We start from the raw sequence: 27,680 nt of genomic DNA, 5'->3' as shown, positions 1-27,680 counted from the left end.
GGGTGGATGACCCCTCACTGTGGGGCAAGACAGGGGAAACTGTAAAGATGGTACACGTTCTTCTACAGACCTCCAGAATCCCAGCAGACAGGAGGAGGGAATGACCCATCCCTAAGCCCTAGCTCACTGGCCTGGCTCCCAGAGGGTTAGTCCATGGCCAGTGTCCAAGGTCATGTGGCCATGGTGATCCCCACACTGCCCTTTCTCCCAGAGAGCCATGAGAGCACATGCCTGGGGGGACAGCCCCATTGGCTTCTGGGGCATCTGTCCAGCCAGGGGCAGGAGCACCTAGTGGGACAGCAGCACCTAGTGAGACAGCCAAGCTTCTGACGAGTGTCTGCTCTGAAACTCTGGGACGGTGTTATCAGAGACCTGGAACCTGTGGGATCACGGACCTGAATTCTGACACCACGTCCACCACTTTCTTGTCTCAGACCATGCCTGTCAGACTGCGCATCTAAAAACAGGGTACTCGCACCCACCTGGGATGGCTGGGAGGAGAGGCAAATAAACTGTGAAAATGACCTTCACAACCGCACCCCCCCCCACCCAGAAACCTAGTGAGGAATGTGACACAGAGTAGGGATCTGAGCTCAAAGATGTAGTTGTCATCAGTGCCTGTGGTGGTGGCTGTGGTTGTGGCAGGGTCTGTGAGGCAGTGCTCCGAGGGCTCCCTCTTCACAGTTACAGTGACACACCTGCTCAAGTAAATGCCTGTTCTCACCTCAAACAGCCCATTAGGAGAACATGGGTGCGTGTCAGTGTGCAGACTGACCCATGGATTTACCCACCGGGAGTGCAGAGTGTCTGCTGCAGTGGGCGCTGAAAACCTGTAGGCCTAGCTGTGTCTTGGCTCGCCTGTTTCCATGCACACACTGGCTCCCTGCACACCCAAATTCTTTGCAGGCAGCAGAAGCCTGGGTCCCCTCACCTGGCTTGGGTTCTCGCATCTCACTCCTTCCCCAGGTGTGGACCTCCTGGGTCACAAAGCAGCAGTGATTTCTCTGATAAAATAACAATCTGGGCATCGGAGCCAGAGTCCTGCTGAATCCTTTCTGGGAATCGGCTCCAGGAAGGCCAGGCCAGCTGTAAGACCCCTGAACATTCTCAGAGCTGCTGGGCCCCACTCCCAGGATCGCCCCTCAGAGCCCCCAGGAAGGGAAGCAAGAAGGAAGGACAGGAGGCAAAACCACTTTGCAGTTTACAAAGGTAGAAGTCTAGACTAATTATTTTTTAAACCCAAACCCCTCCTTATTCTGTTTATTGAGCACCTACTGAACACCCAGTGTCACAATGAATTGGAATGAGTCTAGCAGGAGTCGTTGGGCTGTATGTGTTGTGGAGAGTGTGAGAGCAGCAGTCAGCTTCCGTGCAATCCACCTGTGCTTCAGGAAGACCAGACTCCGGCCCCTGAGCCCCAGACCGGTGTGGGGGTGAGGAAAGCTGGCATCACAGAGAGCCTGCAGAGAGAGAGGTGGCACGTGAGAACCTCGGGGCCTCCAAGTGTGGGCCCTGTTGGAGGAAGCCAGCAGGCCTGACGGAGGCAGCTGATTCCTTGGCTGCCCTCCTCTAGCCTGGGAGGTTATTGCTCTGGGTATAAACAGTCCCCTGCAGTCAGCAGGATAAATATAAACACAGCCTCCTGATCCAAGCTCCCTGCCACCACCACTGCTGTAAGCACCAGGATGAGGGAGGGTGCAGTGACGCAGGGCTCCTGCAACGGGCCTGGGCTCGCAGGACAAAGCACCATAGGCCGTGGGGGCTTATGTTCTCATGGTATGGGAGGTGCCAAGTCCAAGATCACGGTGTCCACGGGGTGGTTTCTTTTGAGGCTTCTTTCCTTGACCCTGAGTATCTTCTCTGTGCATCTTCATGTGGTCCTGCCTTGGTGTGTGTCTGGGCCCTAATCTCTTCTTAGAAGGACCCCAGTCTGGTTTAGGACCTACTTGTATGGCCTCCTATTCCTTAATTGCCTCTTTAAGGGCCCTATGAGCAAATACAGTCATGTTCTGAGGAACTGGAGGGTTAGGACTTAAACCTAAGAATTGGGGGGAGCAAGAGGTCATCGAGGTCATCCCCCTGCCTTCAGAATGAAACCTGCCAGAGACCTTCCTTGATGAAGGAGAGTTGGTCTGCATTTTCAAGACCACCTTAGAGAAAGAGATTGCATGTATTTGGTGGGATCACTGTGACTTGAAGATTTCTGGAAATTGCTGCAGCTTGTTATATATGACTAAAACCCAGCTTCTTTTGCCTTTTTTTTTTTTTTTAATAGGATTTTACTTATTTGACAGAGAGAGAGGGAGGAAGGGAGCACAAGTAGGGGAGCAGCAGGCAGAGGGAGAGGGAGAAGCAGTTTCCTGCTGAGCAGGGAGCCAGATGCAGGGCTTGATCCCAGGACAAAGGCAGCTGCTTAAATGACTGAGCCCCCAAGGCACCCCTAAAAGCCAGCTTCTTTCCACAGAGCATGAAAAAACTTTGTGGTAAAACTAGAAATAAGCTGAACTGTGAGCTCTAAGAGGGCAGGGCTGTGTCCTGGCATGGTGCTTGCCCAGAGCAGGTGCTCAGCAGGTCTTGTGGACAGAAGGAAGAGGACGAGGGAAGGTGGGAGGGAGGGGTGAAAGGAGCTAAAAAATAATTTAAAGATGAGAGTTGTCCCAGATGCTGGGGCACAGTCCTATGGCAACTGGTCACTACCTTGGCTCCAAGCCTCCCCTAGGCGCTCAGAACTCAGGGAGGGGAAACACACACATAGGTGCTCCTGGGAAGGCAACATCTCAGATCCTACACCCAAAGAGAAAAAAATCTCATGAATTTTCTTCTTTTTAAGATTTATTTTTATTTGAGAGATTGTGGGAAGGCCAGAAAGAGAGGGAGAATCCTCAAGCAGACTCCCCGCTGAACATGCAGCCCAACTGGGGGCTCAATCCCAGGACCCCAAGATCATGACCCCAGCCAAAATCAAGAGTTGGATGCCCAACTGACTAAGCCACCCAGGAACCCCTCATGGATCTTTAATCAGGGACATGGGCAATATTTTTCCTTCAATTTTGCAAAAGACACAGACCTGGTCTTCCTAAAGGCAGGAGGCCAAATATTAAATAATTTCTGAAAGCATTTCCATGGGGAGCAAGGACAGGATGGTCCACGATCGCTGTTTTCTGATGACCTGACATAGAGCAGAGATGGCATTTGGAGACCCCACAAGAGGGGGGGCTTGTTGCTTTGAGCTTCCAGGCTCTTGTTCCAGCCTCTACTGGGGTGAGCCTGGGTCTCCTCCCACTTCCCAAGACAGACACAAAGCCCCTTAGCACAGTGAAAACAGCTCATGGCTGACACATGTAGGCACATCTCATTACAGAAGCGAGAGACCAGGTGAGTGCATGTGAGAGTGAGGGAGTGATGTGGTCTGAAATGTTTGTGTCCGCCTAACATTCTCCTGTTGAGACCTAGCCCCTAAGATAACGGTATTAGGTAGCTGGGGCCTCTGCGATGTGATTAGGTTATGAGGGCGGAACCCTCCTGACAGGATTACGGACTTTATAAAAAAGATTCCGGAGAGATCCTTCACTCCTTCCCTCCCCTGAACACAGAGAAAAGGTACCTTGAGCCGGAAGGAGGGCTCTCACCAGATATGGAATCTGCTGGGACCTTAATCCTAGACGTCCCAGTCTCCAGCTCTGGGAGGAGTCAATCTCTGTTGCCTACAAGCCACCCAGTTTATAGGATTGTGTTACAGCAGCTCCAACAGACTGAGACAGGGAGTGAATGGCTGAAAGCAAGATCTGACACCTGAAATTTTAGAAACCTTGTTTGTATTTCCTCCAAGACAGAGGTCTGCCCAGCTTGTCCCTCTTGGCCCTTGTAGGGCATGTAAACTCAATATTGAACACACTGATGTCTTCTCCGCTGAGTACAAGAGTGAACCTAGAGGTCCTGCTGTCTCCATGGGACAGATAAGACACAGGCATGCCAGGTAGCCCTGAGTGAGTGTGGAGCTGGAGACAACCTGAATCTTGGATTCCAGGGCCTGGGATTTTAACCTCGGTCTTCTGATACTTGAGCAAGTTGCTCAGCCTCCCCACCCAGTCTGTTCGGGCTGCTATAACAAAGATACCAGAGACTGAGTGGCTGAAACAGTATTTATTTCTCACAGCTCTGGAGGCTGGGAAGTCCAAGATCAAGGTGCCGGCAGATTCAGTGTCTGGTGAGTGCCCAGTTCGTGGTTCATAGGTGACACTGTTCTGTGTCCTCACATAATGGCAGGGATGAGGGAGCTCTCTGGGGTCTCTTTACAAGGGCACTGATCCCATTCATGAGGGAGAAGCCACCTCAAAGGCCCCACCTCATTATGCCATCACCTCAGGGGCTGGGACACAAACATTAAGAAGGCAACGCTCCCTGAGGTAAAGTAAGTGAAGCACCTGTCTTGGCCCTGAGCCTTGCCAGGTGGGGGTGGCCCCCTTAAGCTGCTTCAGGGGCAGGCTCCTCCCCTGTGTCCATTTCCTCCCCTTTCAGGACCTCTGCACTACCCTCGGCTCCTGCCCCTGCAGACTGGCATCCGCGAGGCCTTAACTCCTCCTTTCAGGCCTAGAGCCAGCTCCTCCCAATTGCCAAATCCCAGGGGACCTGTCAGGTTTCTGTCTGATTAGATTCTTCTAGAAGTCTCTGACCCCTTGCTCCATCATCCGTGCTTCTCAAACCCTTTGTCTGTTCTAGCTTCAGTGACTTTGTTCTCTCCTGCTTTTGCGTCTTCCCTTTGGCTCCCCTTTCCTAGTCTTTCCTAGTCCCCATCTGGCTACTGCCTTGCGCCGGGCCACCCCCACCTGTTCCGGTGCTGCAGCCTCTGAACTGGACTCCTAGAGCCTGACCCTTCTGGCTGTCCTCAATATAGCAGACAGAGAGACTGGCTTTATTGTTATTATTATTATTACTATTATTATTACTCTCATGTAAAAATTTTAATAGCTAGGCCTGCTTAACTCAGTCGGTTAAGTGTCTGCCTTCGGCTCAGGTCATGATCCCAGGATCCTGGGATGGGCCTGCATCCGGTCCAGTGGGGAGTCTGCTTTTCCTTCTCCCTCTCCTTTCCCCCTCTCCCCTCCCTGCTCATGCTCTCTCTCAAAATACATAAATAAAAATCTTTTAAAAAATGTTAATAGCTAAACGTTGATTGAGAGCGTATGAACACTACATACAAAATACAAACTGATATGCCCTCAAATATTTCTCTATGCTAGGCTTAAGAGATGGGGGTGAGAGGTAGGAGGAGGTAGACTCTGGCTCACACTTGAGGAAGTCAAGACGTCAGGTAAGTTTTATCACTTCCCATCGAATCAGTTCCCTCGTCTGCAAAATGGGGATTATGATGCCTTTCTCCTTCCTGGGTAACAGTGGTGAATATATGTAATAAAACATAAAAATTTGTAGGGTGCCTGGGTGGCTCAGTCAGTTAAGTGTCTGACTTGATTTTGGCTCAGGTCATGATCTCAAGGTCATGAGATCAAGCCCGGAGTGGGGCCCTATGCTCAGTGCAGCATCTGGGATTCTCTCTCTCACTATTAAGGAAATACAGTAAAACATAAAAATTGTCTCTGTATACTGAGCAACTGATGGTTGTTCTTATAATCTTAATTCCTTTCTAAAATGGCATGTGATTCTAATAGAGAAAAAAGGTAGTTACCAGTTATAGTCAGCATTTCTGCTGTCCCTTGAAATCTATTTGAATAGTTATTATATTTCTTCCTCTTTTTTGAAGACCACTAGCTTATCTGTTTTCCCCTCATGCTAAAAATCAAATGAGAGTGCTAGCTTTTCTCATGTTCTAAGGCATCTGTGTGAGTTAAACTTTGCTCTGAGAAGGTCTATGAAAGATTCGCTGACTAATCCTTCTGTCCAGTCTTTTCTTCCCTTTTCCTGCTCTCATAGTCCACCTCCAGCTCCCCAGCCTCCGGCCCTTGGCTCTAGTTGTTGACTAACCTGGAACGCTCTTACTCCTGATGTCACTTCCTTCCAGTGCCTCATCAAATGTTCCTTCCTTAGTGAGGCCTGCCCTGACTCACCCCACTTCATGCTGCAAGGTGCCCCCTCCCAGCCCATGGCACCCCTACCCCCTTCGCGAGCTCTAGTCTTTTCTTTTCTCCAAGGCACCAGCCACTTCCTAACACAATTTACTTGCATATTGTTTGTAGTTTACAATCCATCTCGGAGCTGAAATATAAGCCCGTTTGAATTACTGATGAATCCCAAGGGCCCAGCCTAACACCTGGCACACAGCAGGCCCTCAGTATTTGCTGAGTGCACAAAAGCCTCCTTCACAGGCTCCTATTCTACTCTCAGGGTTCCCCAGAGGCCCTCATTCTCATACTATATACAGTCCCCAAGAAGTCTAACCCATATGACCCTTGAATCCATCTCCCAGCCTCCACCTGCTCGGCTAAGCCATGTTTACTACTCAGCCAGCGGCACCTCCTCAGCAAGTCCCCTAGGGCTCTTCTCTTATTTGCCGGCTTCTTGTGGTTTCTCCCGTGCTGTCATTTTCATAGGGTATCAGGGCCATTCTTTTGAGAATGAGGTCCTTATCTCTTTCATTTTTATTTATACATTTTATTTATTATTTAGTAATCTCTGTGCCCAACAGGAGGCTCGAACTCATGAACCCAAGACCAAGAGTCACACGCTACTGACTGAGCCAGCCAGGTCCCCCTATTTATAAATTTTTTTTAAAAAGTATTGTTTAGGGAAAAGTTACTATTTCTAAAATAGTAACTATCCTGTTTGTACCAGAGGAAATGTGAAGTATTTATCAAAGCATATAGAAGAAAAGTAAAATAAAAATTACCCATAATTCTACAACATAGAATTAAATACATGCACATGCACTCACACATGCATATATATATATATATATATATATATTCTAAAAACTGAAAAACTTAGAAGGAATTTCTTTAAAAAAAAATGAATGACATCCAATAAAATGCTGTTGGAGAATGCTGAGTGCAGAACCATTTTGAGAAAGACGGAAGCAGCTCCTGCAAGCCGGGAGTGCTCACATCTAGACTGAGTGTTCAGGCATGGAACATAAGCAGTTCCAAAGGACACCGAGAACAGACGAGGCCCCTTGATGACCACAGAGGAGTAAGATAAGAAGACCACTCACCCATAGTCATGTCTGAACACAGACCATAAGAACATCATCTAAGACACCCACATGACCAGACACCCCCCTCTGGTTACCGTGACCGACTGCTGCTGCTTTACCAACCATGGCTATGGCCTTGCTCCATTATTCCCACCCTCTAGGTAACAGTTATCAAAACGTCCACTCCTAGAATTCTCCCTGCTTCCTGGCAGCATCCAATCCAGAGCAAAGCCTTGCTTCCTGGTGCCTCCCCCAAACCCACCTAACTCAAACCCAAAACCTAAAGAAGTCCTTTCTGATACCTGCTGGCAGAGACACCCCATAGCTCCCTATGGTGTACCTCTCCCTGTCTCAATGAGTCAGGAAACTCCATTTCGTGTGTCCACAGGGGTGTTCCTGGTGGTCTTTGGCTGCTGGGCCCAGACGATAGATACTGTCCATCACAGTGTTCCCTCCACTGACCCATGGCAGGCACAAAGCAGACCTCAAAAACATGTGAGATGAAGTCACTTAAACTAAGGTACAAACCATGTTTCTGGGATGGGCCCTGCTGGGTGACCACTAGACAACGTGCCAGTTCCGTTGGGAATTCAGCAGCTCTTGCCTGAGCACCTATGTTGTACAGGGAGAGGGGAAATATAAGACATGGGCTCGGTCTTCCTCCTCGACAAGGCAACACAGAGAAGCACAAAGGGGTAAAGAACACTCTGGGACATGGTCAACAGTACAGGGCCACCGCAGAGCTAAATGTACCGCCAGGTGATGAATGGGCTTCGAGAGGTATAAAGAAAGAAAAGAAGTCACCACAGGCCTTGCAAGGTGGGGAACAGCAGGTGCAAAGACATGGTGGTGGAGGAGTGTCTGTGGAGCATCTGCTCCATGCTAGGCTCTGGGCAGGCTGCAGTTCTGCCCATCTTGCTTGCCTCCTGTCCTCCAGTGCCTGACACAGAGCAGGCTTTCCGTGAATTCCTGGTGAATGAACGTGTGTGTCTGCATAAGGCACTGAGGGGACCCAAGTGCCTGACGAATGTTTAATGAGGGAAGCTGATGCTAGAAAAGTGGGTCAGGGCCTTGAGTGCCAGTGTGAGAAATTCTGGGTCCTCCTGTTGGGAGCTTGGTGAGGTTGGAGCAGGACAGTCCCCCCAGGGCAGTCTGCAGAAGGAGGGCTCCAAGGCATTAGCTTTCTCTATGAATGGGGTTAGGGAGGCTAAAGGCAAGCAGATGAGGAACGTGGGATGTGGGGTTGGGCAAACCTGAGCTGGAATTCCATTGTCTGCCTTTGTCTGGGACTCTGAACAAGGCCCTTAACGCCACCAAGCCCCAGCTTCCACACTCCTGCCACAGACCAAGGGCAGGCATTCTGGCCACAGTTTCCCATCATGCTGTGGTGTTCTGGGGCATGATCAAGGGTATTCTCTGAGCCAAAGGCTGAGTGGCGCCTCAAAAGGGCAAATGGAGAGCACGTGGGTGTCGGGTTTGGGACCTGTGCGCTGGTGTTCTTTTGTTCGTTATTTGACATCTCTGGGCCATGGTTTTCTCACCTGAATAAGGACCAGAAGCACCAGCTCCAGAGCTGCTCTGGGGGCACCAGCAGAATGCTGGGCACTGGGTAGGGTTCCATACCCAGTCCATCCCTCCCTCACCTGCTGTAAGCTGGCAGCCGGCACCCTTCCCTGCAGGTGGCTGAGAGCGGAACATGCAGTAGGAGCAGCCATGCCCCATGGGGAAGAGGAGGCCCTCCTGACTCCTTAGCCTCAGTCCAGAGGCCACAAGTGCAATCCCTCCTGACACAGACAGGCCCTAACGGAGACCACTGAGCTGAGACGCTGTGGCAGCCCCCCTAGCCTGTCTGCTGGTCCACAGGGCGGGGTCATGTTGGTGAGCACCAGGGCAGACGCGGGGTTCTGCATGGACCCTCTAGAGCATTTCTCCCACTGCAGCTCTCAACAGTGAGGTTGTCCACATCACACCCCCTCCTCTGTCTTCATCACTCCCCTGGAGCAGCCCACAGGCCTCCTGTGAGGGGAAGCAGGGGGATGAGCCAAGTGCTGCGACAACTCCTCATACAGACCAGGGCCTTGAAGATGGGCCCCCAGTGCACAGGGTGCCTGACCCTGAAGGCTGAGAACCCAGCTTCCCAGCACCCGACTTCCCTCCCTACGTCTCCTCTCAGTAGGGAACAGAGGCCCTCCTTCAAAGATGGCTTGCAGCTCCGCAGGCACAGATGAAGGTCGGGATACATGAAAGCAGGACTGACTGAGAGAAGGTGAACTATCCATGGGAGAGCAGACTCTGCTGTACAGGAACCAACATGGGCTTGAAAACAACGGCTCCCCTAGATACAGGACTAGAGGTGATTGGAGACTCAGTTGACACTGTAGTGACACCCAAGCAGGCGAGCTCTCAAGCTCCTCCCTGAATGAGCAGCCTCACCCCAGGCCTGCACAGGGCCCCGGGGGTCCAAGAGCAAGGAGCGAGGCCAGGGCAGGCTTTCCTCCTGTTACTAGGCTGACTCCAGGCTCCCGCCAGCCAGGCCTGGGTCCCACTAGGGACCAGTCCTGCCTCCCCTCGCCTTGGAGTCTTCTCCCCCAGTCCTGGACTGAGGCTAGGGCTCTGCTCTTTGGGGAGGGTGGGGGGCAGGAGGGCCAGTGATCTCATCCCTGAGAAGAATTAGTCATCAGAGAGACAGGGACAGATCTGGGGGGCAGGACGGAGGATGGGCTCCATGTAAATGACTCATCTCCCCGCCAGCTCCGTGGGGCCCGGGTTTGACAGCTGCTCCCCGGGAGAGGTTGTTAAGCAGGAGCTACCCGGAGGCAGGAGTAGTTAACTGGCTTTTAATAACTCATTTTGCTGAATGATTTCTGGTAAGGAGAGAAAACCCTAATCCCACAGAAGCTGCACAGAGTATGAGGTTCAAGTCAGCCCAGCTGGCCAGAAAAGCTGTGCCAAGGTTCACGACTAGTTCTTGAAGTCACTTCCCCATTGCTCACAGTTTGCCAAAAACTTTTCTAGTGTGAAACATCACCAGCCTGCAGCTTGGGGGTGGGGTGGGGAGGGGTTCAGTCCTCTTTTCCTAATCCTCTGCCCTCTCAGCTACCCCCACCTGGTCTCTTCAAACAAAGGTCATCCAAAAACCTTTCCCAGAACAAGCCAAAAGCAAATGGGAGAAGGAGGGGCCCACATTTCCCAGATGCTTTGCAAGTGGTGCCATTTTGTCCTGAGTCATCCAGCATCCTGTGTGTGCCCCGCCCCACGCTCAGCCATGGAGAGAAGGGTACCAAGGCCTACTGGCCTTGGGAAGCTGTCCATGGAGTTTGCAATCTAGACAAATCCACAAGCGCCAACCAATACAACAGCCCATGACACCAATAGTCCCGTTTTCCAGCATCCCGCCCCAGTACCACGGTACATTTGGGGATGGAAGAAGGCTGTGCCTGCCTCTAGCTGGGCCTCCCACCCCGCTCAGGGACCAGAGCCCTGAAACAAGACCAGAATGGGTGGGACCACTTACCTGGAACTGCCAATCAACTGAGGCCCGGAGAGGTGAAAGTCAGTGGGAGCGTGGGATCTGGGATGGGTAGGTGGGGAGCTTCCCGGCTGCGGAAACTTTAAGTCTCTGCTTGGCCCTTGGCTTGCAGGTTTCACCCGATGCCCTTGAGCCATGATGGAAGGGCCGTGCCTCTCCCGTGCCAATTAAGCTTGCTGCTTGGTGAGCAATCAGCATGTCCCAGGCACTGTGGGAAGCTGGGGGAACCACCTCCTCACTGACTCCCCACAATAACCTTCTGAGGTAGGCAGTCGGCAGGCCATTTTTCCGGGAAGAACTAACATGTCTATGTTGCCCCATTAGCAAGTGCGGCAAGAGCCTGACGCCACAGACCTTGCTCCCAGCGCTCCAAGAAGGGTGACCTGGCCCTTCCCGAGCCAATAGGAACAGTAATGGAGACTCGCCAGTTTTGTCTAATACAGCTTGAGGTTTCCAGAGCATGGATGTTTATACAAGGCAGGGCATTTTGCTGGATGTCAGGCTCAGGTGCTGGAGAAGCTTCTAGAGGCCTCACTCCCACAATGCTCCCATGATGTTCCGCCTGAGAACAAGGTGGAGGGGAAGTTCTCCCACATTGTCCTCTTCCTTCTTCCACAGTCACGCACACTCTGTTGGCGAGGGCTACTGGACACTTTCTGGGGGCCAGACTGAACCCCCCGCACAGCCAGCCGTGGGCCTGGCACTCTTCTGATGTGCACGCCTTTCTCAAGGCTGGGCCTCTACTTCCTGCCTCTGGAAACCGCACTCACCCTTCTGGGCAAACACGCCTTCCCCCGTCAGTATTTCCCAGACGCTCCAGCGGGAGGACCTTAGCCAGGGTTCTGACCTGCGCCGGGGCGAGCGCGCCTGCGCACTGGGGACAGTTTTAAGTCTCCCTGGCGATGGCGATTCTCCTGCGCACCGGTGAAGACCTGCTGCTCCAGCCAAAAGCAACCTGCCTCTCTTTCTTCCTAATTCCCCAGCACTTGACTCTCCCTTGCCGCACTGCAAGCTCCTTCTTCTCCTTCCAAATCCTGGCTCTGCCACTTATGTGATCCGGGCAAGTTATTTAACTTCAGTGTCTTTATCTATTAAATGTGACTACATCTGCTAATCTAACAAATGGGGATGATAATAACCTCCCACTGTGGTTCATCCCATCTGAGATTATAATCACACCATTGATTATAAATGCATCGATACTGTATATGCCATTAAGAATTTTAAATGTTGCCAAATAAACTATGTCAGGTCATCGAATGTGAGAAGCAGCCTGGTTTCAGGCGTGTTAAAATTCAAGGGAAAACAGCTGTGACTTGGAATGAATGAAACCCAGTGCCTCACGGAGTCGTCGTGAGTTTCAAATGTATGGAGATACGTGAAGTCTTGGCCCAGGGCCCGGAAGTAGTGAGGGCTCAGTACATGTCAGCTATAAATAGCCCCCGCCACATTTTTATTCCTCATGGAACGCTTTAGTGACTTTTCCCAGCCATTCTTTCAGCCCCCAGCTCTCCCAAAATGTTCGGGGCTTACCCAGGATGCTGGGGGTTGTTCCCCCGACACCCCTCCCCTGACCCCAGGGTAGTGATTACAGCAGGATGGACAGGCCCTGAGGTTCCAAGGGCCTGGGCTTGTGTCCCAGGGAAGTCTCTCTGGCCTGATGGCCTGACGCCTTCTCACATACCCAGCCTTCCTCCACAGAGGAGCCGCCCTCCCTCTCCCCAGAGTCAGTGTCTTGGCTCTAGCCACAGATCAGCCTCATGGAAATCGGACCCTCCACCCTATAGCCCACCCGGAATCTCCCACTGCTCCCTGCTTGAGGAGGCAGGGGCAGGGGAAGGCCTGGCTGCTTACCCTGACTTTGAGCATTACCCAGTCTCCAGTGAGCTTCAGGTTCCTTGATTATTAAAATGAGGCTGTTAATCTTTCCTCTAGCCAGTCAGGAAGGATCATATGAGATGAGGATGTTGGGAAAAACTTCCCAGAAAACTGCGCCAAGCAGGCAAGTGCAACCATGGGTAGAGTGACCAGACTGAGCAAATAAAAATACAGGACACCCATTTATATATGAATTTCAGATAAGCAGTGAAACTTTTCTTTAAGATTTTATTTTTAAGTAATTGCTACACCAAACATGGGGCTCGAACTCACAACCCTGAGATTTGTTCTACCGACTGAGCCAGCTAGGCACCCCAATATGTAACCCTTCTTTTTCTTCTTGAATATATAACTTTTAATTTTATTATTGTTTTTTTAGTCATCTCTGTGCCCAACATGAGGCTCAAACTCACAACTCCAAGATCAAGAGTCACATGCTTCTCTGAGCCAATCAAATACCCAAAAATGGATCACTTTTTAGTGCCAGTGTGCCCCACGCAGTGTTTGGGACATACTTATACTAAAAAGAGATTTGATATTTAATTGGGAGTTTTATTTTATCTGGAAACCCTATTTCCAGTATTTTATCTGGAAACCCTAATGAAGCCTTGCCCATCCCTACCTGTTGATCCCACCCCTGTGCTTTCCCAGTAATGCTCACAATTGAGAAGTTCTTAAAATTTTTACTTTCAGTCATTTGTTCAATAACTATGATTGCTGACTTTACATAAGATTTCCTGGTTCACTGTAGAGCAGAGAAAGATTAATAAATCGTTATTAAGGGTTTCCTAATGTGCTAGGCATTAAGTATTTTGCATATATTAACTCAATACAAAAAATTATTGAGGTAGCTAAGTTATCTGCATTTTACAGCTAAGGGCATCCAGGCACAGAGAGGTTAATTAATTTGCCAGGGAGTGGTAGAGCTAGGATTAAAACCTGAGAAACAGAGTTCCAAATAGCCAGTATGATGTGGCCCCAAGTGCAAGGGATTCCAGTCTCATTGTGGAGACAGGCCCCTGAAGGTAATTAATGATGTAGTCATCTGTGCTTGCTACTTAAAATAAAAATCACTGACCGGCTGGAGTAGTATCACCTGAAGCCAGATTACAAATGCAGAATTGGGAGCCCTGCCCCAGAATCCATCAAGATCTCCAGGTGGGTCCTAGGCCATCTAGTTTGAGAATCACTGCTCCAAATAAGCAGAGGGAGTCTATTTATTCATTCGACAAGCTTAGCTCAAGCACGTTCTGCAAAGCAGGGGCTATTCTATTCTAGGCACTGCATTGTCACGGTGACTATTGAAAAATGTGGGTACTCCTCAAGCATTTTTTAAAATGTCTCATCCTTAAGTCTTCATGAGGGTAGAATGCAGCATTTCCCAAAGGTTATTCTTGGAAACACTCAAGTTCACTAGAGGCAAATACAATCTGTGGTCAGATTAGTATGGGGAACACTGGAGAGTGTTAGGACTGCCCCTCGAATTCATAAATCACAGGAACACAATAAGCGCTCTGAAAAGTCCTGCCATAAATAAACGTTCATCCACTTTTTTTTTTTTTTTTTTTTAAATTTTGGGACTTCTCCACCCCAAAACCATTAAGTCTATTCTATCATGTTCAGGAACATAGGCTGGCATAGCATATTACAGTTTACAAAGAGCATTCCCATTGGGAGGTTTCATTTTACAGATGAGGAAATGGAGGCTCAGAAGTTCACGGTACCAACTTGCTTCACACTTGGCCCATAGAGGCCACAACAGAGGTCAAATCTTTGAGTTCAAGTCTGGTCCTATTTCCTGGACCCTGAGCTGCTTGCCCAGGCCCTTCACCATCACAGCAGTTGATTTTAGTAATTTGGTTTGGTTGCGTGTCATGGAAGGTGTAAGCAGGAAAAGGGGTTTATGGGCTCAAGCAACTGGAAGTCTGGAGGTAGGCTGGACAGCAGGGTCAGCTTGATTGGACCACTCATTGGGGTCATTATGGCCTCATTTCTTTCAGCTGCCTCCACTCAGCCACCTGCCATGTCAGCTTCATCTAAGGCTGGCTCCACCTCATGGCCACAGATGGCTGTCCGCAACTCCTGTGGCCACTTTCCGCTCCCTCCACATCCAGGGCGGCTCTGGAGTGACCATCTTTCTGCCCAAAAACTACCAGAGAAAATCTCCTTTCATCTGATTCGCCTGAATGGGGTCAAATGCCCCTTCCTGCACGCATCTCTGTAGCCAGAAAAATGTCCTGCCCTGATTGATTTAGGCCTATCCATCCTTAAGCCAATCCCGGTAAGGGATGGGTCGTTTCCATTGGCTAAACCAGCACATAGCCCGCCCCTGGACGTGGGGTGGTTCTTCAAGTGGTCTGACTACCTCACACAGCGTTTGGAGGTGGGACGCGTTTTGTTTTGTGTTGTTTTAAGATTTTATTTATTTATTTGACACAGAGAGAGAGAGAGATCACAAGTTGGCAGAGAGGCAGAGAGAGAGGGAAGCAGGCTCCCCGCTGAGCAGAGAGTCTGATGCTGGTCTTCATCCCATGACCCTGAGACCATGATCTGAGCCGAAGGCAGAGTTTTTTTTTTGTTTGTTTTTTTAAAGATTTTATTTATTTATCAGAGAGAGAGAGAGAGCGAGCGAGCACAGGCAGACAGAATGGCAGGCAGAGGCAGAGGGAGAAGCAGGCTCCCTGAGGAGCAAGGAGCCTGATGTGGGACTCGATCCCAGGACGCTGGGATCATGACCTGAGCCGAAGGCAGCTGCTTAACCAACTGAGCCACCCAGGCGTCCCAGAAGGCAGAGGTTTTAACCCACTGAGCCACCCAGGTGCCCCATGGTGGGACGTATTCTTAAGGAGACCTACAATATCTGCCACAAGCGTTGAAGGCCACTTGAAATTTGAATCAACAACATACACTTTAAATATCCTTACAATTTTATGTATTAACTATACCTTAATAAAGCCCTTTTTTTTTTTTTAAAGAAATTAAGACATTTAAATCAAAATAGTTGAAATCAGGCAAATTTCGACCAGCAGGACCTTCAGGGCTACGTTGTAACATTGTTTCTTAAAGAACCAGCTTTAGCCCGTCTGCATCAGAATCATGAGGGAAGGTTGGTTAAAATGCAGATTCCTGGCCATTTTCATGGCCCACAAAATAAACCTCTGGAGTGGAACCCGCCTTGGATTCTGCATTTTATTAGCACCACACTCTAACCAGCTGACCTAACCGGCCTCTGCTTTAGAATCTGCATTTTAATCATACCTCCCAGTTGCTTGGATCCCCTCTGATTTCTCCATGCTATTCTGGGAAATTATTACTAGTGCCCCTTTTACTCTGAAAAGTATACTGGATTGGGCTATAAATTATATCTCCCCTTCTCCAAGTTGACACTGTAGAGTGGCCAGGAAAATGTTCCCCAGTGAAGAGCAAAGACCCCCCTCTGTCCGGCCCAGCAGAAGGGGCTTCAGGGTCAGTTCAGTCACTTACAAATTGGAACTCAGCCAACGGCCTTCAGCTCCCTTAGCCCTTGTCCTTGTTGGGGCTGATGATGCCTCTCTCATAGGGTGGCTGGGAGGACTGGATGAGAGGACATGCGACCAGTGTCCGGCCCAAAGGGGCCAGCCAGGAGCACCCGACATAGATCAGTACCAGCCTCCCCATCTCCATTCCAGCCTCTTGGAGCTGAACTCCAGAGGCCCTGTCACCAGGGCCCCATTTGCGAAGGCGGCACCAGACAGGCTGTGGAAAAGAGCTTCACAGCTTTTGTCAAAGTGGCATAATAAAGCCCCCAAGTGTCTGCTCTTTGCAAACTGGGATGGCAGATCAATTGTGGCATAAACAAAACAGCAGGCTTGGTGCTAAACTGGGGACAGATTACGCCTCTGCAGGGTGTGATTGGGGGAGGGAAGGGACTCTCAGGATGGCTGGGTTTGCCTTTTCTCCGCTAAGGCTTCGAGGCCCCCCTCCAGGGCCAGCCTGGCTCCCCACAGGTTACCAGAGCTTGGGGGACAGCGCTTCTACTCTGGGAAGCACCTGGCTAGACACCAGCGCTAGGCACAGACGACACCCCCACCCTCAGCCCTCAGCAAGAAGCCTGACCCCAAGGCCTCAGCATCCTCCCCTTCCCCCAGAGCTCTGAGGCTGTGGGTATGAATGGGGGAAGGAGGGTAAACTGTCACCTCCACCCTATCTCTTGAGCTAAGCAGACTGTGTCGTTTGTAGGAAAGCAAAAGGAGGTACAGTAAGCACAGAGCCAGACCTCAGGAATAGGGCTGGTGAGAGGGACCTTGACTGGGTGCTGTCTGTGCTGTCAGAGAGACTCCTAATCTGCCTGTTCCCTTCATTCTGGGATGATGGGACCACAGCCAGTCAAGCATTCGGCACCATTTTGGGCCTGTGGTCGTGGCCATGCAGAGGTCCCAGAATAAGTTCTGGTCCAGCCTCTTTGTGGGGGCAGGAAGGAAACTCTGTGCCCTGGCCCGGGGGTGAGCCTGCGGCAGCAGAGAAATTCAAGTCAATACGTCTAAGAAGACCGCCCAGATACTCTGTGAGGGCAGAAACTGCATCTGTCCGGTTTTCCACCATATCCCTGAGCCCAGCACAAAACCTGCCAAACTGTGTTTGCTGATGGAGTGAATGGGTGGGTGTTGGTCTTCCAGCAGCATATCTCGGGGTGTACCTTAAAGGGGCCCTAGGATAAGGCCACACCCCCTCAGGGAAGGAGAATGGTTGGTAAGGAAACTCCTCTCATTCTCAATCCCATCGTCAAGGGAAGAGACGTATCCTTAACTTATCCTTGGTTAAGTGTCTGCCTTTGGCTCAGGTCATGCTCTCTGGGTCCTGGGATTGAGCCCCACTTTGGGCTCCCTGCTTATCAGGGAGTCTGCTTCTCCCTTTGCCTCTCACTCCACTCATGTTTTTTCTTCCTCTCAAATAAATAATCTTTTAAAAAATTATAAGTAAAACTTAAAAAAAAAAAAAAAGAGGGGCTGCTGATGGCTCAGTTGGTTAAGTGTCTGCTTTCTGCTCAGGTCATGATCTCAGGGTCCTGGGATTGAGCCCTGCATCAGACTACCTGCTCAGTGGGGAATCTGCTTCTCCTTCTCCCTCTGCTCTCCCCCTACTTGTGCTCACACTCTGTCTCTCAAATAAATAAATAAAATCTTAAAAAAGAAAGATACGCAGCTCCAGAGAGGGTCTGGGAAGCCAGACATGGAGTTTGGAGGAATCCAAGGATGCTGCTGATCGAGGGCATGGCCTTTGACTAGGAGGTAGGTCAGGTAGGGGCAGTCCTGTGAGGCAGATGAGTCCCCTGCCTGTGGGCAATCAGCCAGTTAGCCAAAAGTAGAGGTCCCCTCAGCTTTGCGTTCCTCTTGCTGTCCCTAACCAAGCCCAGGGTTGAGTCTGGTTACAAAGTCACACTTGTCTTCACTGAGCCACAAGAGGGGTGAAGAAGCCACCTTGGTGGGAACATTAAGGAGGATCAGTGGCCCCTCTCTCCAGCAGTGGTCAGTGGAAAGAGAGCCACAGGGGACAGAGGACTGCCTGGAGACAGGAGTGGTGACTGAGGGTTTTCCTCCCCATACGAAAGCACGCTTCTGGCTGCCAGCCCTGGAGAATGGAAATTAGGTTTTCTAGGAGGAACGGAGGCCCTCAGTGCCCTGGGAAGGCAGTGTGGGAAGAATGTGGATGGTGGGTACTGGCAGACCTGGGTTTCTGTCTCAGCTTACCCTTCCATGCTGTGGGGCCTTGACAACGACTTACCCCCCTAGTATTTGATTTCCTGTCTGTGTGGTGGGGTATGCTCCCTCACAGCTGTTGCAGAGATGAAGTTAGGAGGCCTGTTGGGGGTATGTCGGTGGCCGGGCGGGGGTGGGGGGGTGCAGGGGGGGGTGGGGGGTGGGGGTGGGGGCGGTGTGTGTGGCCTTCCCTGCATTGAGCCCAGGTGGAACCAGTTTATTCAATGGCCTGACCCGGGAAATGGTCCTCATCTGGTCTCTTAAATAACTTTGCTTTGGATCCCTTCACATCTTGAGCAAATGCTAGAGTTTTCCAATTAGTCTTTTTTTTTTTTTTTTAAGTACCAGCCATTTTCTAATTGAAACTCAGTCTCAAATATCCAGTCCGATCTCAACCTAATCTAAATCCAATCTTCAAGTTCACTTCTAATCAAAGCTCAGCCTCTCCCTCCGGCTGAGGCCTGGCCCTCAGTTCAAGGGAAGGGGCCTGCAGTGAGAGAGGGGCAATCTGTTCGCCTCGTCTGACATCACTGGTGCCACTATAATCCCTTCTTAGCTATTGCTGGTAGCACTGCCGTGGCCACTGTGGGGACGAACATGCATGTTCATGGGGCCCATCTCTGGGTCTCTGGAGATGCCCTGCGCTATTCCCTTAGTGGGCCAGCCCTCTCCATCCTACCTCCTGTGAGTACCTCCAACGCTGTCCCAGCACCCCGCGCCTTAGCCTCCTATTCCTAGGGGCCCCTGCATTCAGCAGCAACTGTCTTGGGCAGAGTCTCTTCAGATCTGGCCGCCCTCTGCTCGACCGTGTCACTCTCACACATACTTGATGCAACAAGCGTCATGAGAAGGGCAGACTGCTCTCCTCTTCCCACCCCTGCCTGTGTGGGCTGCTCCAGCCAGCCTCCCATCCAGAGAACTCTCCAGCATAGCTTCAGACTCTAGGAAATACCTCTGGCTCTCCCCAAACTCTTGCTATACTGCAACAAGTGGCCCTGGCTGGGCCTCCCAGTGTCTGCAGCTTGGCTAGCCTCCGGAAGTGAGGCTGCAACCAGAGACGCTCTTGACCACACCCCCCATACCTGCCCTGGAGGTGGGTCCAGGATGACACAGTACCTTCCGCCACAAAAACTCTGCTACTTCATGACCATCTCCCATTATCCCTGGATAATTTCTAGCCTTTTCCATATAGCCTGGAGATGAGGTGTGCTAGTCACCAGACCCATTTTTGGACTTCTAGGAATCCGGCATAGATGCATCTAGAATTTCTCTTTCAAATAGAGGATAACATACCATGTGTCACTCTTATGTTTGGAACTTCAGCTAAAAATCCTAAAGATTGGGAAAATCCCATTGTCTCAGAAAATCCTATATTCTCTCACGCAGCTGTTAATTTTCCAGGCTCAGGACTTTCCATTTCTTCTGGAATCTAGCAAAGGAATCCCCTATTACAGGTGCTATTTTTCCTCAGTGTGTTAGAAGCAGTGTTGGGTAGAATGGTCTAGGCACCAGACTAGAAGCCAGGACACATGTATGGTATGTGCCCCAAGAAGCTGCAGGTCATGTCCCCTCTGCTCCTGCTCCCTCCCCTATACAGTGAAAGGTAGGTCAGAATTAAGGTCTCTTAGGGTTAAGAGTCTAGGAGGTTTTTAAAGTTTTTCATATCATGAGTACAAAAAACCAAACAAACAAAAAGCCAAAACCCTCATAAAACACATAGATAATTACACAACCCATGTAACCACTATCTAGATTAACAAAATATTTCCAACATCCCAGAGGCCCCTGTATTCCCTCCCATTTATTACCCCCTGCCACGCCCAGGGGAAATTTCAATTCTTTTATTCAAATTACTTCCCTTAAATAAAAACTTAAAATGGGGGGGGCACCTGGCTGATTCAGTTGGGAGAGCATACAACTCTTGATTTTGGGGTCACGACTTCGAGTCCTGTGTTGGGAGTAGAGATTACTCAGATAAATAAAAACTTAAAAAAAAGAAATTGATTTACCTTATAATTTTACCAACCAAGAATGTATTCCTAAAAAATTACTATAGTTTGGTTTTGCTTGGTTTTGAATTTTTTTTAAAGATTTTATTTTTGAGAGAGTATGTGAGCACGAGTGGGGAGGGGCAGAGGGAGAAGCAGACTCCCTGCTGAGCAAGGAGCCCAAGGTTGGACTCCATCCCAAAACCCTGGGATCATGCCTGAGCTGAAGGCAGACGCTTAACTGACTGAGCCACCCCGGTGCCCAGTTTTGAGTTTTTTATACGTGGAATAATACGGAAGGTATTCTGTGCTCAGCTTCCTTGTTTGACATTCTTTTGTGAGGCTCATTCTTATTATTTCAAGTAGCTGTGGTCGATGCTTTCTCAATGTTTTATCCTTGTATGAACAGACTGTGACTTGGTTATGTTGTTGGATATTTGGGTCATCAGTGTAGGACTTTATATAAATGTGCACACGCACACACAAATACAAACACTTTCACTTCACATATAACCACATATAACCATATGGATTCAGAACTGATTTCTTTGTGAATTCAAGAACTTAGGTTGGGCTTTATTTTTCTTTTTAAGATTTTTTTTTTTTTAAGATTTTATTTGTTTGAAAGAGAGGTGTGGATGGGGGTTAGCATGGACAGGGGAGGGGCAAAAGGAGAGGGAGAACCAGACTCCCAACAGAGCAGGGAGCCCAACTCAGGGCTCAATCCTAAGGCCAATGCTTAATAGATTGAGCCACCCAGGCTCCCCTTGATTGTGGAAAAGTCCCTCTATTAAATTGGTCACACTGCTAATACAGTTTTGGTGTTTTCGTTTTTGTTTTTACTGTCTTGTGGACAAAATATGAATCTACGGATATAATTCATCTTCTTCAACATGGTATCGTCATAAACTTTCCTCCTAACTTAAGTCATTAAGCAGAAAATGACCATGGTTAGGCTATTGAGATTTCCTCCAGGGAATCTAGAGAATGATTAGTATATAGGCTTAAGGAATTACTGAAAATAAATATTTTCTCTGGCTCTTTTAAGGAAATAGTAAGCCAAGTGAGACAAAACTCTTCTCCACCCAGTTCCCAGGGCTGGTTCACCCCACCAGTAGCAGCACACAGGCTGACCTCCTGACGTGGGGGCATACATTGCACAGGGATGCCCTTGAATTTTTGCTGCTTGGGAGCTGAAAGGTGCCATGGTGCTTGTTCAGACAGATGATCCATTTCCAGCTCAGACTCCAGGCAGCAGTGAATCTTGATGCCAAAGTCTTTGTACCTTCTATAACCAGAGTGAGGCAAACATGGGTCCCACAAAGAGACCACAGCAGAAGTGGGCTGAGAGCTCAGGTGAGAGGGGCAGAGCTGCACTGCCCTGGATGGCAGGGGCCTGAGCACACTGGTGGGATGTCAAGCCTCCCACAGAAATCCATTGATAAGGGCACCTCAGTGGCTCAGTCGGCTCAGGTCATGACCCAAGGGTCCTGGGATAGGCCCCAGGTTGGACACTTAAGGACAGAGCCAGCTCACTCTCTGAAGGTTGTGGACTCATTCTCAATCTTTGTCAGTTTCATAACCCCCCTTTTAGAGACCATCACGCATAGCTACCCAGACTGAACACACTCTACCCCATCCCTAGTAACCCCGGTTAAAATGAAGCCTTTATGGAATTTTGTCCTAAGTTTGTCCACATGTGCATTGGCTACCTTAAAACAAAAACAAAAAACAAAACAGTTTGAGGGGTGGGAGAGCAGGTGACATCTCTTCGTCGCTTTGTAGGTATCTCAGTGGTCTGCATCTGCACAGTGGTTTCATTTCCTGAGTCTTTATGGGTCCTTCCTAGTGGCCATCCTGCCCCACGCATTTCGATCTACAGATTCCCCAAGACAAGGGGTGTGTCTCCTCCATCAGTTTAGGCATCGCCCCGAAATCAGGAACCAAGCCTAGTGCCGCCAAGGGAGAGAAATGTCTAAGCACCGTCTCCCCTCCTCTGAGTGATGCCACTCAGGGAAGAAGCGACGGCAGCACCTGCGTACGCCCGCCCAGCTCGCCACCCAGCAGGCACCACCTGCCTAGCCAGGGCCTCGCTGACCCCTGCCCTGTCTCCCCAGGTTTCGGCATGACCACTCCCGCGACGGTGGGCGGGAAGGCCTTCCTCATCGCTTACGGGTTGTTCGGCTGCGCCGGGACCATCCTGTTCTTCAACCTCTTCCTGGAGCGCATCATCTCGCTGCTGGCCTTCATTATGCGCGCCTGCCGGGAGCGCCAGCTGCGCCGCAGCGGCCTGCTGCCCGCCACCTTCCGCCGCGGCTCGGCGCTCTCGGAGGCCGATTGCCTGGCCGGCTGGAAGCCCTCGGTGTACCATGTGCTACTGATCCTGGGCCTGTTCGCTGTGCTGCTATCGTGCTGCGCCTCGGCCATGTACACCAGCGTGGAGGGCTGGGACTACGTGGACTCGCTCTACTTCTGCTTCGTCACCTTCAGCACCATCGGCTTCGGGGACCTGGTGAGCAGCCAGCACGCCGCCTACCGGAACCAGGGGCTCTACCGCCTGGGCAACTTCCTCTTCATCCTGCTCGGCGTGTGCTGCATCTACTCGCTCTTCAACGTCATCTCCATCCTCATCAAGCAGGTGCTCAACTGGATGCTGCGCAAGCTGAGCTGCCGCTGCTGCGCGCGCTGCTGCCCGGCGCCCGGCGCGCCCCTCTCGCGGCGCAACGCCATCACGCCGGGCTCCCGGCTGCGCCGCCGCTTGGCCGCACTCGGCGCCGACCCCGCGGCCCGCGACAGCGACGCCGAGGGCCGCCGCCTGTCGGGCGAGCTCATCTCCATGCGCGACCTCACGGCCTCCAACAAGGTGTCGTTGGCGCTGCTGCAGAAGCAGCTGTCGGAGACGGCCAACGGCTACCCGCGCAGCGTGTGCGTCAACACGCGCCAGAACGGCTTCTCCGGCGGCGTGGGCGCGCTGGGCATCATGAACAACCGGCTGGCGGAGACCAGCGCCTCCAGGTAGACTGCCAGGCCGCGCCACGGACCCTGGGCAGGCTGGCGTGCCGCCGGCCGTGGTTTGCTTTCCTTCTCTCAGACGCTGGCGCTTTCTTAATCTTTACCCAATAAAATCAAACCAAAAAAAAAAAAATTTTTTTTTTAAAGAAATACTATTTGGCCAGGCCTGATGTTATCCAGGGCAGGTTTCGGGGGAGCCTGTTTTCCTCCTGGGTCCCCTCTTGAAGAACCGTGGCCCCCAGCAGATTGTCCTCCTGAGCGAGAGAAAGTGGCACCCCAGACCCTCACCCGGTGCATGCTGCAGCGAGGAGAGGGCCACTCCTGGGTTTTGCGGACTGGCACTAAACCCTGTCCCCATGCACATAAGCAGCCGGCAACCCCAAAGCATATGGTGCAACTTCTCATGGCTCTGAATTACCTCCGCAGCATTTAGAATCCTGGCCCAGCCTAGCAGCTTCCTTCTGGTCGTCAGAAGTGATGTAGTCACAGTTTTGACAGGTGGGGGTGGGGAGAGCCATATGTTGCCTACCGATGTATATAAATAGAACAGCCGCTACACACGGAGAATGGTGTAGTATTATGCAATGAGATGAAACACAGCACCGACTTGCAGACTGTGGCATTTCCCTGAGATCTGGAAATTGGGATGGTAAGGGGCTCAGCTGGCCTTTCTCAGCCTGGAGTTGGTGCATTTAGCCCCACACACAGGGCAGCTACTCTGAATGCTGGAAACCCAGGGTGGCCACAGGGAGGGGAGCACACAGGCTCCCCAAGCCCTGTTTTGCTTCAGCCAGCTGATCTCTGAGGCTGGGGGTGCATCACAGAACCCCCCAACCCTCCTTTCTTCTACCAGTGTTGTCCTTGGGAATGCTTTTCATTACCAATCAGGAATGTCTGAGTCTTCTCAGACAAGAGCTTGCTTTGTTGGTGTGGATTTCGGTTCTTAACTCCCCGTTGAGCAGCTTGTTTTCCCCCTAAGGGTGCAGAGCACAGCCTGCAAAACCCCCTTTTCCTCCTCTGAGTCTGAGCTCTGCTGCACCAGGAACCCAAAGCAGCCATCCTGAGAATGTCAGAGAATTTGGCTCCAGGGCCCATAATGTTTTTGCGGACAGATCCCATTCTAAACCCTGTTTGGCCTCCACTGACAGTCAAGTGAATTTGTTTTCTCCACGCACAGTCTGTATTGGAGGTGGAGGAAGGCAGGAGCGGGGGGAGCTGATGGATGGGGTGGATGGAAGCGGTTTTAGAATTAGTTTTGTGCTGGTTGATTGTCAAGTTGAGGGACTGGTTCTCCGCCCTCTGCTGCAGAGGGGTCCCTGACCTGGAGGAAGGCCAGATGCTGCCTTCATTGAAAGGACAGGGTTCTTGGACTCTGTAAAGGAACAATCCTCTTCTGGCCCATCTTCCTCATCTAAAGAGATCATCCCAAGGACAAATGCCAGAGTCTAGTCAGACATGGTGTGACCCACCAATATCCACAGCTTCTGACAGGAAGTCTTGGAGAAGCACCAGGATGCCTCACACTGTATGCCCAAGAGGCATGGGAGGCCGTGAAATCTCCCTTCCCGGCAGTGAAGGAAGCGTATGTGCCTGGAACACACACACACATGCACACACATTAGGAGTCATGTTTCGATGTCAACCTCCCCTTTCCCTGCTCCAATTCATGACCAGAAGGGGAAAATGTGTTGGGATCCGAATGTTACTCTAGCTACTTTGATTAATTTCTCATTGGGATTGGGATTGGGATTGAAACCACAGACCCTAATCTGTGGGTGAGGGAGGAAGGCGGAGTGGCCAGAAGAGAGGTCAGTCTCACTAAATCCTGAAGGCCCACACTTCAGGAGTCACGGTGACCATCACTCAGGCCAGCTGGTGATACCCCTGCCCCACTCAAGCCATGGCTGGGGTCACACTACAGAGATAGCCCACTGAGAGGGGCACACATGCTCTAGACCAAGGCCCTCTCATAAGGCCTAGAAATACATTGTCATGCCAATCCCTCTAAAAGAAGGAAAGATGAAAAGGCATCCAATTAGAGGTGTCACCCAGGCAACAAGCAATAACTTGGGGATCTGAAGCAGACAGAGGGGGGTGAGAGAGCCCCATGACGGAGGCATCTAGACCATGAGGACTCGTGAGCAGGCAAAACAGCAGCCAATGCAGAGGACATGAGCCCCAGTTTAAGACCTAGCTAACGAGGTTCTTTGAGCTAGACAGGCCAAGGAGGTGTCCAGGGGATCGCACTGACCAGCACACAGGACTGCACAGAGCTGTGTCTCCACGGGAGGGAGCAGGACCCGCCTCCAGAGAAGAAAAATTCACAACCTTCCTTGGCAGTCTTCTCTGTCAGCAGTGCTTCCTAAAGTCTATCCTAAATTGCTCATGCTGCAGCCTTCGCTGTTTTCACTTCTCCACTGCTTTGCCTTGGGAAGGAGACAATTGCAAGCAGCTTGAGCAAACTTCTGAAGGAGCCATAAGCCTGGCTGAATGGGGACAGGAAAGGGACTCTTCCCTCTCATCAACCTCCCAGAGAAACACCAGCCCTCCAACATACAAAAGGAGCTTAGGATCCAGAGTCATGCTTGTCTTTTTGCCCATGTTCCCCTAGTGCCCTCACCCAAATTCAGTACATTGTTGTCCTTTACCTCTGGCCAAAGTGCTCAGTGTCCCAAATGCCAGGGGCTGCTTCCCAGGGGGGTGGGGAGAGGCTGGGTTCCTGAAGTTAGGGAGATTGCTGGAGCCCTGACCCCTGCCTCAAGGTCTCTTTGGCATCCTGCTGAGTGTCGAGAACCAGAACTGGGGTCCTACCATCATTCGGGAATAATAATGTTGATACGGACCCCTTTTCTTTGGTGCAGTTTCTTCTGAACCTCAAGCTAAGTAAGGCTCCATCCTCTTAGCTACTGTGCCCTCTCCCACCATGTGGGGATCTCCAGCGGGAGCCACAGCTGGTAGCTCCCAGTGGTCTATGACTCCCCCCGCTCCCAGCTCCTGGGGTTGCTGTCCCACCTTATGTCCATACTCATCCCTCTCAGGCTGGGGCTGTGGGGCTCTAAGCAGCCCTGCCACCCGCTGTAGCGACACAGAGGCCAGGGTCTTAGTGAGTGGCTGTGGGACTTCTCCAGGATGAGCAGACAGGTAAGGAAGCCTGCCCTCCGCCCCCCACATCCTTGCTTGCTAACGAGGCCAGGTGGTCAGGCTCCTCTGTCCTCTGACTGAAGCCAGAGTCCCCAGGGCCTGGAGAGAGTCAGAAAGCTCAGGCTGTGTCAGGCCCTCAGCTTGTGGAAAATGCTATACAGTCCTAGGCATTTGCCCAGGAGCTTCACACATCACCATATCATGTGTACGTACATGCACGCATGCACACACATGCACACACATACACACACTCACACACACCAGCCTTACCAGGAGCTACTAGCCCCTTTCCCCAAGGAAAAATCCCAGTCTGGATCACGTTGAGAAGAAAGCTTTCCCATTTTTAACTCCCTGGAGATCTACTAGGGCCTGGAAAATTCCTCTCTGCCTTGGGGGAGTTTCACATACACTCTGCATGCATTTGAATCTGTGTTTTACATAGAAGCCAGCGTCCAAACCCAAGCCAAACCGTGGAAGATAGCTGCTAAATTTACGCAGGCTCCTCCACCCCTCAGACAGGCCTCCTAACAGACGCCCTCTTCCTGTGTGCTTCAGGGTGAGGGGAGCTGAGCCCTCACAGCCAAAGGAGAAGCTTCTGGGGAACCAAGGCGGATGGAGGCCCACAAAAGTGGTGGCCCCAGGAGCTGGGGGCCAGGCGGGTTCCATCTTACTGTAACTTTTTACATTCTCAACAAACAAAAAGCACAATTCCACACGCACACTGTCTGGAAAGCATAGCCAGACAGACTGCTTCGGGTCCTTCTGAGTCCAGAAGGGACACTGGGGCCTCTGGGTTGCAGGGCTGCGGCTGGAGGCTGCTGCAGTCTCTGTGGGCTGGGGTGGGGGAAGGGTTGCCAAAACCATTCCTGAGCCGGGGCACATTCCTCGGCGTGGACTCGGGGCCTGGACTTGTGCCCTGGACTTGTGCCCCCTTCCTAGGAGCAGCCCTGGCACCTTCAGGCGCCTTCTTAAGTGCTGAGAAGCGATGAGATTTCTGTACTCACAGGGCCTGAGACCCTCCTCTCCTTTCCTTCAGCCTCTTCCCCCTCTCCCCTCTCCCCAGGGAAGCTCCCTCTTGCTTTACAAGTCATTTTCTATGCTACTGTGTTCTCTCAGGAGGGGGGTTAGAGCATGTGGGGCAAGCCTGCAGGGTTTCTTAAACAATACATTTATTTTTCTGAGCAGTACTCCAAGAGAGGAGTTGAAGGGTGTTGAAATTAACGATGAATAAAATGCAGCCTGCCACCCCTTTA

General features: G+C 51.1%; 1 protein-coding gene across 1 annotated transcript in view; it reads left to right on the top strand.

Annotated features, from left to right (window-relative positions):
• The window catches only part of KCNK12 (potassium two pore domain channel subfamily K member 12), a 52,914-nt gene extending 25,239 nt beyond the window's left edge, over positions 1-27,675 (top strand). The window contains exon 2 of the mRNA XM_032352040.1: positions 22,392-27,675. Coding sequence (XP_032207931.1) covers positions 22,392-23,293 — 902 coding nt within the window. The 3' untranslated portion in view covers positions 23,294-27,675. The remainder of the gene's footprint in view (positions 1-22,391) is intronic.
• Positions 27,676-27,680: the final 5 nt, after the last annotated feature.

This window comes from Mustela erminea, chromosome 7 (assembly GCF_009829155.1).
Source record: "Mustela erminea isolate mMusErm1 chromosome 7, mMusErm1.Pri, whole genome shotgun sequence".
Classification (NCBI taxonomy): domain Eukaryota; kingdom Metazoa; phylum Chordata; class Mammalia; order Carnivora; family Mustelidae; genus Mustela; species Mustela erminea.
Note: the sequence above shows the minus strand (reverse complement) of the source record. Positions and strands in the feature narration are given on the sequence as shown.